This window comes from Eulemur rufifrons, chromosome 7 (genome assembly GCF_041146395.1).
Source record: "Eulemur rufifrons isolate Redbay chromosome 7, OSU_ERuf_1, whole genome shotgun sequence".
NCBI lineage: Eukaryota > Metazoa > Chordata > Mammalia > Primates > Lemuridae > Eulemur > Eulemur rufifrons.
In genome coordinates, this window is record NC_090989.1 from 56,378,157 (window position 1) to 56,390,638 (window position 12,482).

A 12,482-nucleotide genomic window follows, 5' to 3' on the forward strand; every position below is an offset into this window, starting at 1 on the left:
GTCCATATAATGTCTTTCTATTTTTAGTAAAGACGGGGTCTCGCTCTTGCTCAGGCTGGTCTCGAACTCCTGACCTCGAGCGATCCACCCGCCTTGGCCTCCCAGAGTGCTAGGATTACAGGCGTGAGCCACCGCGCCCGGCCCAAACAAGTATTTTCTAAAGAGGAATGACAATCATAGCTGCTTTGGGGTGTGACTTATCAGCCAACTATCAATTATTTTTGTTCCTGCTGTTATTAGTCCTGCTGTTTTTCTCAAACATGCATATCTGATGGTAGGGAATTTTCAAAGTTAAAAGTAATTTCAATAAGTATATGCAGTAAAAGCATGAAAAACCTCTACCACCCCCAGGTTCTTATATAATGATATATCCCTTTTCAGGTCACTATAGGTTTAGAAAGCCTCTCAATTTCAAAATTCTCATGAAAACCATTAGTTATTATGGTATGTACATTCTGTGATCAGGTGGTACCTAGTATATTTTAGGTCCAGAGAACATCATCTTTAAAAACCCATTGTTCTATATGGAAAAATATTTACTATTTTCAGAAATAATCAAGAACTGAAAAAAACCAATAAAATGGCCAGAAAAGAAATATAGACAGTAAATATTTTCCTGTGTTGTACTTCATATATAAAACCATGCAGGTTAAACAAATATTTGAAAAATAATATAAGAATACAAAAATGGAAAAATGCACAGCTATTTATTAATAATTTTTATATCTCCCTAAATAATACGAACTTTGATCCTTTAGTTACAGTCCAATAGTTTATGAAAATAATTGTCTAGTAGCTAATAAGTGACTTGTATTAAAACTGAAATTCTGCAAAGGTACAATTTAGGCAACTACTAAATTGTAACACTCATGTAAAGTTTTATTTTCTTGATTCATTTTTTAGTTTTAAAACACTTTAAAGAGAATACATTTCAATGAGAAAGATATGAATCAATAAAACATGTCATGTATGAACGAAAGTTACCAAAAAAAAAAAATTACAGCTCATAGTTTGTACTCTCTTTCATTGTCCTAAATTTTAAACACAAGTAAAAATTCAAAATGGTTGTATAGAATGACAGAAATGAAATAGCTCCTGTTCTGCTTCTTTGTCTCTACAATCTTTGTGGTATTATTGTATATTTAAAAATTGGCTGTTGAAAGGCAGGAATATGTAGTGCCATAGAGACTGGGCATAATGTGTTTGGAGCAAACTCAAGTGATTCTGAACATTATGAATTTACTCTCAAAATGAACACAAGTAGCCAGGGCCAACTCTATAACTAGGAAGTCTCTGAGTTAACTTGCATATAGAATGCAAGTCATGTCAAAGGATAAGTACTGCAAACATGCTAATTTGAAACATACATACATATTATTAAAACTCACTAGTAAACATAGTAATTATTTAGAACTTAGGCCAAAAATATTTTTAGGGGGAGAATATTTTACCACTGACATTGTTCAGAATTGCTAGTACATAGTGATAATTAAAAGTAGACCAACTTATAGTTGTTTTTAAATTCAGTACAGACAATGTAGTCCCTTATTGTCCACATCCAGAGGATGTAAACATCCCACTGTCTGTGACAAATTGATAACATGATAGTTTGACAGTTTCCAGTGCAAAGAAGAGGCAAAAAGATGCTTACATCACTCTTCAATTTTATCATTATATTTTTATTTGATTATCTTACACATGATTTAACCTCTCAGGGCTTTCAAATTCCCAAGAGGGAAAGAGTCTGGTTAGGTCAATCAGGAAAGGCTTCAAGGAGAAGGAATCTCTTCCTACCTCCAACCTCACCATCAGGCAACGTGATCCTCTTCCCATTATCACAGTATAATATCATCATCTGCCAAGTCACATTGGCCAGAAGCTGGGGGCCATCTTGGTCTCCTTCCTTTTCACCGTCCCATGCTAGTTAACTCGATTCGGCATCCAGAATACCTTCCAAATTTGTTTCCATGACACTGTCTTAATTTGGGTCTCATTCTAGTCCATGTGGATTATTGTCACAGCCTACCAACTGGTCTCCTACATTCATTCCAGACTTGGCTTTGCTTCCCTCTCTCGACCTCAATCCATTCTCTACATCACTGTCACAGTTTGCATTCTTAAAATGAAAAACTAATTGTGAGATTTTTTAAAATCTAAAACCCTGAATGACTGCAGGAATATGTCCAGACTTCATGAAATGGCATTTAGCCCCTGCTTCCTTATGTAAACTCACCCCACCCACACACTTCAGCAACCCAAGACCACTTGACTTTCCCCCATCTCCACTCCCTAGCAAACACTCTATTATAATTACATTAGTGTTTATGTGTCTGTCTTCTATCTGGTCTGCCACCTTCTTGATGGCATGGTACCTGTCTCTGCAGGAGATGGCCTTAGAAAAGTATGAAGGTGAGATGGCATGATGTGGCCTGAGACTGAATGGAAAGAGGTTCATGAAGTGAAGAATTCTTCTGACTAATTGTTCCTGTGCAGTACGGACTGTAGAGCAGAAACAGCTAAGCCCTTAGGACTGTGAGCTAAAAGACATTGAAGTGAAAAACTTATGCTGACCGACATACTCTGCAGTGGTTAAGTTGTAACCACTAAAGAAAAACTAGACCTCATAAGTATTCAGTGTGGGAAGGCATGATTTATTAATATGTCCATTCAGGGGTGATTTTAGAAATATTTAACAAGTGATGTTTTGCAGCCATCCAGCTACCCAGACCAGCCAATCAGAAAGAAATAACAGCTACAATCAACTGCACATTCTAGTATCTTCCAGCTGAGCAAGTGTAGTTGCTGTATAAATACCATCAGGAGCTGAAGAGGGTAGGTAATTTGTGAAATCTATTAGCTATTTTTTAAAAAGGAAGGGTTATGATTATGAAACTTTTGTAAAATATTATTTCTTATTTTAAAAGACCACATGCCTTGATTATAACTATTATTGTGAGGAAACTCTCAACTGAGTTTCACTATTTCTCCATTGAAAAACTCTTATAAATTTAGGGAAAGTTCAAAATGGTTACAGTCATTGAAATAAATGAATGACTGTAATGAATGTAAATTGCCTTCATTTGAGCTAAGACAGCTTTAGAGTTGAACATAGAAATCAAACAAAATTTTTTTTGAGAAACTAAAATGGTTACTAGAGGTATAATATGCCAATATTATACCTTCCTGTGACATCAACCAGGATTTAAGCTTCTATCAGAAGATAACTATGATGGACAAACAACAAATAAAAACTTCAGGCACATGCTGGGAAGCTGCAGAAGGAAAGAAGTCTTTACACTCAGGAAAAAAGGCTTCTAGAGAAGGCTAATGGTATGTTCTGGCTTACTTTAGAGGATTGGAATGGTGGAGAGGAGGGAAGAGCTCATGTTTACCAGGGAAGGGAAATCATTTGCCTTGCAAATCCTCCCTTACAAATCAGGGTTTAGGGATGCAATGAGGCTGTGGCTTGAGCATAGTCAAGGCAAATCCACACATAGCAATAGCAGCCATATAACCACCCATCAAAGGATGTCAACCTGGATACCTCGGGAAATCACATGCACAGCAGCAGAAAGCCCAGTGGCATGCTTCCCATCATAAGCTAGCTGATACATACTCACAAAATCACAAATGTGATGACATGAGATTAGGGTGGGGAGTTCCACCTCATACAGGAACCACTAATTTGATGTTGTATTACACAGTGTCTATTAAACTTATTGCTTTAACTCTGTGGTAAACAGACCCATTCCATTAGTCAGATAATCCTAGAAGTACTAGGAATACCTGGGGAAATTTAAATAAGAATGATGTGCACACACACATTAAAATCAAAGCTTCTATTGTAAAAGGCAACCATTGTTATTAATAGCTTAAGGAAAACCTAAGCTGTTCTTGTACAATGAAAACTACTGAGCCTCAGTTTCTACTATGAAACTAAAATATATTCATATATATCAACCTGGCAAATAGCACTTAATGTAACACAGATCACAGAAAAAGACGTAGTATGTAATAGTAGTTTTAAGTTCTTCTGTGTGGACATTGTCTAATACTGATCTTTCGACAAGCAGAGCCATTTCCTCCCTATCTAAACACAGACAAATGCACACACACACAAGTTCCCTTAGCAAAAATGGAACTGGAAAGAATGAACTTCATACCAAGAATGCACACCTTATAAATCTATACTTATTCCCATTATTTGAAAAACAAACACCGTGAAACAAGAAAATTGAGAGAATTTTCACAACCATCTTTTATTACTATTTCTTCTTAAAACTCCCCATCTTACAAAACTATATCTTCTTATATTTATATGTGAAAGTGTTTTCCAAGTTTGCTTTCATATGATATTTACTTAGCATACTTTGAAGCAAATTCTTCTAGAGATAGAATTTCTCATAGTTAGCATAATCTGACTATTTTGGGGTAAAATTTGAAGATTGATCTCTTCATTCTAGTTGTATTGAGCAATTTAAGATGTTAAGCCATATATTCTTTTATTTTTATCTAGTTTGGGATGATTATTAGATTGTTTTATCTAAAATTAGTCATTCTAGTACTTGCCATCACTTTTTTTGACATTTACCAAAGTTTACAAAGTGTCTGTGCCATTTCCTCTCCTTGAGATATTTAAGAATAGGACAAGCAGATATCTTTAGAGGTATGGGGATCCCTGAGGACTTAAATAGTTAAATTTAAATAGTTTAAATCAGGGGTCCCCAACCTATGGTGAGTTGTATTATTATTTCATTATGTATTACAATGTAATAATAATAGAAATAAAGCGCACAATAAATGTAATGTGCTTGAATCATCCTGAAACCATTTCCCCCATCCCCAGCCCATGGAAAAATGTTCTTCTATGAAAATGGTCCCTGGTGCCAAAAAGGTTGGGGACTGTTGGTTTAAGTCACATTTGGGAGGTCACCTCTAGCATCACAGCTACACATTCATTGCCACTTGCCCACAAGCGTACCATACCTCACATTATCAATGTGCTGTAGACCCATCCTAGATCCATCCTGACAGGAGAAAAACAGGGATACGACTAATATTTTTTGAGTTCCTATTATGTGCTAAGTACTTTAGGTACCATACATGCATTGTTTCCTTCGATCCTCACAATGATTTACGAGGTAGTTACTATTATAGTCTTCATTTTTAAGTTGAGGACACTAGCTATTAAAGAAGATAAGCCACTTGCCCGAGGTTAGCAGGTGGTGTGAGGCAGAATCAGGAGCAGGACTTTAACCCAGGCCTGGCTAATTCCAAAGCACAAACCCTTATGCAGCAGGATTGTTGTGAAAGTATTAATAAATGAGAACATACAGGAAAAGTTCTCAGCACTATGCTTGGCTCATAACAATGACAATAAATGACAGATATTATTATGTTTTCTGATGGAATGGATTTAGGAAAGTGGCACAGAAGTTGAGTCATTCCCCAAAGCCCTAAAGCCTGTGAGTGGCAGAGCCAAGATGGAAACCCGGAAGGTCTTCCCCAAGTGACTGTGCTCTGAAAAATTACTCCCAGCCACCATCATAGGAATCAGCAGTGGTGCCAACAACTGGTATTTACATCAGGCAAACAAATATAATAGAGGTAGAAAAGGCAGCACATCCCATATAAAGATTTTCTTCTTTTATATGGGAGAGGAGGTCATTCAGAATTATACTAACCAGTAAGGCTGGCCTGGTCAAAATTAGGAAGTAAAAAACTTTGTCTTTGGATAACTTTTCAAGCTTGCACTCAGGACTTTTCCACTACAACTCTACCCAGTAACAAATGTCCCCTGTGGTTCCACCCTATTGGTCACCGACTTTGCCTCCCCAGGCCAGAGGATTCGCATGCATTCTACTCCTCAGAGCCCTGTCCACATTATGTGACAAGGATGAGTTTATGGTGGAGGGTTAGCTGGCCAGTGTGTAATTATTCCTCTTGAGTAGCAAAAGTTTTCAGTCAACTTAGTGAGTCCTAAAGAATAATAAATCATGTTGACAATCTAGAGACTAGCTCTGGTTAGGTGAGACTTTGATTGTCTGGTACAGGTGGGCCCTGTCTTTCAGAGAGCCTACATTCTCCACCTTGGTCACAGGGCCTTCAGGAAGAAAAGCAGGGCAGCAAAAGCACAGAGCATACCTTAGAAGCTGTTGACAGCAGTTTGAGTGAGAGCCTTTGGCATTTATCAGAAACCAACATGAGTATTTCTAAACATTGCCCTGAGTAGAAGGGTGGTTACCTGCGATGCTCAGAGTAAGTGTGGGTTATGTGTTACGACTAGAAAAGGAAAGTCCACCTCCACTTTCTTCCCAGATATTTCCTCACATCTCTAATATATTCTATCGCAGAGATCACACTGAGATTCATTGGCATTTTCAAAGCCCTTGAAAATACTTAGCAACACCCATGTGGACATAAACTGCCAGTTGTCCCCCAGTATTTATTCTCCTTTTATAATATGATAGAGGAAAATAAAATGGGGCCATGACCCCTGCCCCAACTAAAATCTAAATGCCCTGCCTCCCTTGCAGCCAACTTCTGGACAATGGGCTGTTTGTGATGTGTGTGAGTTCCACGTAGTGCTCACAGGGGGAACATGGTTACCAGGAAGAAGGAGAAGAGGAGTTAAAGAGTTCTGTCAGCTAAACCTAATGGTTTCCTGTGATGGGCCTAGACAGTCCTCTCACCCCCTCCTGGACTCTGTTCAAGGTGAATCCCAAATGGTATACTCTGAGCATACTAAAAATGACACCCCTGCCTGCACACACACAGACACATGCACATAAGCTCCTCCCTCCATAGAGAGAAACATGTAACTCAGGGTCCATAACCATGAGAGTATACCGGAAAGATGCCTAATATTGAGCCTATTTTGAGGTAATGGAATTGAGAATATTTAAAAAGTGAAGTAAATGCATAGGATACAATTCACTGACACAGTGAAACTCAAGTTGCATAACTCTCAAACAATATTATCATTTCTTGGTGACTGGGGATAATACTAAATAACAATATCAAAAGTTATTTATGGCAGACTTTTGTCAACCTCAAATGAAAGATTGTCTCTGGATGCTACTTTAAGGGGTCTATTAAGCTAACTAAATTTTGGACTAAAAGAAAAAAACACTATTAGCTAAACTTGCACAGCATTTATGGTATACCAGGCACTGTTTGAAGAATTAATTCACTTAATACTCACATCTAATTTATAAGGTCAGTATCACTATTTTCCCATTTCTTAGGTGAGGAAACTGAGAATGAGAGACTGTCACAAAACCATTAAATGACAGGCATGGAGTGCTAATTCAGGCAGTCTGGCTCTAGAATCCCTGATCTGAACCACTCTACCACGCTACTTCTACAAGAACACAGGAAAAGGCTGATTTCATTTTTTGTACCTGATTACAAATGCCTATGAACATTTTTCTTTCAACAATTAGGAGTTCTAAAGAAAGGTGAAACTTACAAATAATGGAAATTAAGTAGGAAAGTCTTAGTGAGGCAAGATAAACAGCTTTTGACTTCAACATTACAATTGAGCAAATTTTTATAGTGGGACAGAGACACTAAATTAAAGAGCTTCTCAGTGACACGGAAGTCTATTCAAGGTGGTAATCAACACTGGGGTTAATCTTTTCATGCCTTAATTCAAGAAATCCTGTAGCTGTAGAATGCATTCCTAAACCTTTATATAATATGTGGCAGACATTTTTGTTTTAACAATACATGAGCATTTGGTAGCAGACAGAGCTTTATCTCTGGTGTTTCTCCCTGTGCACATTTCAATAGAAGCAAAGAGCTAGAGCCATAGAAATAAGCCTGATGGAGACACTATGCTATAAAACTTCAGGAAATGATAGACAGAAGTAGAGCCCCTTCTGTCCTCATGTGTCTGCTTCAACTCTAAGATATGGCCAGTTTATGATGGAGCAACATAATTTGTGTACGATGTCGAGTATAGTGTTTAAAAGCTGATCCATCGACCATATTGAACAACCACAATAAAGCAGAAAGAGGACACAGGCAAGACCCAAATGGAGACATGGCCCTAACCATGTGTTCTCAAAAGAGCCAGACTATAGGTGTCCTCTCCTTACTGGATCAGATTAGGATTTTTTTTTTATCACAATAACCAGCGATCAATCGCAGATTTCCTACTACCTTTATTCCAATCACACATAATGCCAAGCGACCTCTGGACATTAACTGCAGCACTCCTGCCTGTCTGAAGGTGAAATCCTTGGTTGATCCTCAGCTGAACAAGAGTTCCCAGGCCTCAGACAAATGGTTCAGGGCAACAGGACAGACAACCAACAGAGACACTTGCCCCTGCAGCCTAGTTTTTGCCAGCATGAAGGAAAGGTGTTGACACTTTTATTACTTTCATCAGGACAGAAATCATATGGCAGACACTGAGAGACAGGTTTCCCTCTATTTTTTTTGAGAAACACAAAAAGCAAGCAAGCATATTTTTGTTATAATGAAGGGCTTTAAACAGGAAGTTTGCAGAGAACATGACATTTGTTTCCAACCTTATCATAGATGCAGCCTTACTCCTATGAAGAAGCACATGGACCTCTCATTGCTTTGAAGTAGGGGGAAAATCTTCAAAGATTATCTTTAAACACTTTGAAAATAAGCTACTCTAAAGAATTCAGCAATTTAGTAAATCACAGGAAATCCCCAAATACAAAGGATATAATGAATGTGGTTTTAAAAAATGAAGCTGTCAGCTCTGTCTGGGAGAACAAATTGCACCAAATGTTCCTTAGTTCAACTCATATCTTTAATTTAATGCAATTAATGCTACAATCCATCATGTCAACTGCTTTATAAGATATCTGGCCAGTACTTTATACAAGTCTTTCCATTTCATTTTCCAAATAATTTGATTCATTATATTTTGGGCTAAGTATATTGCACAACATATTCACACATTTATTTTATTTAACTTTAAAAACTTAACTATTTTAAATAATAATGTTAAAACTTCTCATTTAATTGAATTTTGTGGGGGTTCCTTAGTGAAAATAATATTAGCAAAAATGCCATTAACATTTATTGAGCTTTTATTATATACACTTAGTATTTTAACCACTTTACCCATACCATTGCATTTATAGTCTTCACAATAGCCCCACAATTTAGGTACAATTGTTATCTCTATTTTCTAAACAAGGAAACTAAAGATAAGAGAGGATAAAAAAACTTAGTCAAGGTCACACAGTAAGTGGCAGAGCCAGTCAATGAACCCGATTCTAACACTGCAGTCCATTTTTTTTGCAAGCACTATGTTAGAGCACATTGGGAGGAGGAATGGAAAGCATACTCCACGTGCAATGTGGTATAACACTCAAAATATTTTGTCTCCATTTCACAGAGAATAGTTTATATGCTCTTCAAATTGAGATGAATTCTGTTCAATAATATTTGACTCTAGTTGTGGTTACATAACTGTAGGCTTCTCATGGAAGGTGAAAAAGTCACTTAACCATCTGAGCATCAGTCGACTTAATACCAAATACTTACAAACATAAAAATGTTTAGTTGACTGAGCATAATTTTACTCCATACCTGGTTTTGTGGCATCCTGCCATCATAGAGACAATTTCTAAACCACACAGTTCTAGAATTGAAGATGGGCTTCCCATAAGACCTCAGTGATCATATTTTCTAATATAAAACCGCAGCACACAAACTGATAAATGTGCGCTTATGAGGGATAATAAGACAGAATATTTAAAGCTAGAACCAACTGAGAAATCAGGAACTTCTGCTAGCCATTCATAAGCCTTTCACCTTTATAATATGTGGGTACCTGTGTAAACATAAGGGAGCAAGTGACCTCACAATAAAGAAGAAATTGCCTTTTGTTGCCTGCATGAAGTCTTTGCAGAAGAGGTCAAATGTTATCTAGGCAGAACTCAACCTGTTTTTGATGTTCAATTGACAGTCAAGTAGGAATCATTCCCTTTTAACAAAATAGACAAAATGACAGAATGCTCATCTCTTATATTTCTCAGTCTCAAGGCACATACCCTACTGAAGCAAGTATAGAGATTTTATTTAGAGAAAACATTATTCAAGAGTAACCATGGAGACAGGTATAACCCCAGTTATCCAACACCTGTCCTACACAACCGAGCACTACAACATTGTGCTAGACTCAGTTTGGAAAGAACAAGCTAGCCAGAGCATTTTTTCTGGTAGTAGTGATAAATTTGTACTTAACTATTTATAACATCTACTTAGTTCTCTTTTCGTACCTTCAGTATACGTTTTTAAGAAAATTGGCCAAGCTATGGATGCAGTGCCTACTATTTAGACAGGTGAATACCATGTTCTAATATGGTTTATGTCCTATAATGTCTTAAGTGAAGAAATCTAACTGCTTGGTTTCGTCTACCATTACCCACTTAGCACAAATCACACCCTACTAAGTTCAGCAAGGAAACAACACATTGCCTCCAAGACCATCTGAGAAACAAAACCAGAAATAAACTAAGTAGGTGCCTTACCGTGGATGCTCCAAATGTCTGGATGTGGGCTTAGGAAGAGGACCCAAAACAATTTCCCAATTCCAAGCATGGCTGGCAGTGTCTTCATAGCCTGTGCATATCAGGGATGGAAAAACTGCTCAAGTAGGTTTTCCTTCCTTCTCTGAGTTCTTCAGAGTTGGATCAGGTTACCTACCCCAGTGGCATCTGTGAAATAATAAAAAGAGAAGAGAGAGGAGGTGGAAGAGGACAATAGAAAGAGCCTGAATGATTTTGTGAAACAACGTGAGCAGAAAGACTATGCGGTATTCTGTTGTGTGGTTTTGCTTCTTGTCAAATCATCTGCTCACTTTCAAATGCTGTGATCTGCAAAGCAGCTCCGTCCTTAACTTCTCCTTCCGCTCTACCAGCCTTTTGCCTGCCCCACCTTGAGGTTTTTTTCCATTCAACGTTCAGTGAAATGAACAATTAAACTTTAAAGAAATCTATATTGTTGCAATCTTTAGGTTGAGATTTTAATCAAATTGAGGTCAGGAAATTCATCATAAAAGTACCTACGGTAAGTATATATTTTCCCCCTTTTCATAGCTTGTGATTATGAAACTTCTTTTTATGTAAAAGATTTTAGATGTTTTTTCCCTAAACATCATGTCTCGGTAAGATGAGAAGGCTTATTGTCATTACACCAAGTGAAAACTTATCTGAGGTTATGGAGAAAATGAGTGACAGGAAGCGCTTCCTTAACAGAAGAGGGAAGAACAGCACTTTTAAATCTGTAGGCACATATCAATGGAACAGATCATCATTGATATTGGCTACATGTTCTCTGTAAATAATAAAGTTCTGAGGTAAAGGACATCTTGAATATCAATTAAAGGAAACTTCCATTTAAGACATTCTTCATGCAGTTGTTATCTGGATATTGTAGAATAGAAACAGTAATCACAGAAGTGAATCAAATTCACCCACATTTTAAGATTTCAAAGGAGAGATCTAGATTTGTGATATTTGTGGTCATTAACAGAAGTTGATTTTGTAAGTCTTTCTCTTAGAGGCTGATGATTTTCTTACAAGGTCAATGGTTTTAAATACATAAAGTTTAACAAAAAAAGGTATTGTATTCATTGATTCAAATAGATAATGTGCTATGGTTGGAGATAAAAGATGAATAAGTAACTGATACTGATTTTAAAGAACTCAGTCAACAAGATTTGTAACTTCCTCATATCAGCCTTTAGTGTTGGCATTTAAATATTCATCTTTTCAACCACACATAGTATAATATAGAGCAACTATACATAGCCTCTTAGAACTTCAATTACTGATCAAGTAAACATCCTGGGAAATAGCATTTACACAACTCCTTCCTTTTCCTGTGTTCAAGGAGGCATACAAATCTTCTATGGCAGATGAAGCAAGGCTCGTTGTCCCTTTAAAATGGCCCTATTGAGCAAAAGCCATAAATCATAAGCCAAGGTGTTCAGGATATCATTCCCAACCAGAAAGAAGTCATACTAACTTTGTTCATCTCAGCTTAAACCTTTATGATGCACTATTTTAAGTATTATTTTCTTATTTTAAAAAAGTCCATGCTAACTAGATAAAATTTGGAAAAGTCTTATCTAGCATCTAATGCATTTTTTAAAAGCTAACGTATTTTGTTACTTTTTTCAGTGTGCCTGGCTCTTTATCCCTCCACAGATGGAGTCCTAAGACCTTCACTGCAGACAAAACCTTGTCTCAGATCTGACTGCTGTCTTTAGTCTAGTAAAGAGGAATTGAAAGAAGCCAGACACAGAAGTTTGTTAGCTCAGTAGGAAGTCAATCTTGCTCTAAGTTTATACCTCATTTAGTAATTAAGCTTCTACTTTGACCCCATCCCATCGGAGTCATGTACTACTTGATCAGAAAATTGTAATCTTCATTTAAATGTGCAAATTTAAAGAGTTTACTATATTCTTAAAAGTGATTGCATTGTAT

The 12,482-nt window shown here is 37.0% G+C and overlaps 1 protein-coding gene across 2 annotated transcripts in view; it reads right to left on the reverse strand.

The window, feature by feature from the left end:
- The window catches only part of BTLA (B and T lymphocyte associated), a 30,301-nt gene extending 19,690 nt beyond the window's left edge, over positions 1-10,611 (reverse strand). For both annotated transcript variants that reach the window (XM_069472605.1, XM_069472604.1), the window contains exon 1: positions 10,524-10,611. In XM_069472605.1, coding sequence (XP_069328706.1) covers positions 10,524-10,611 — 88 coding nt within the window. The remainder of the gene's footprint in view (positions 1-10,523) is intronic.
- Positions 10,612-12,482: the final 1,871 nt, after the last annotated feature.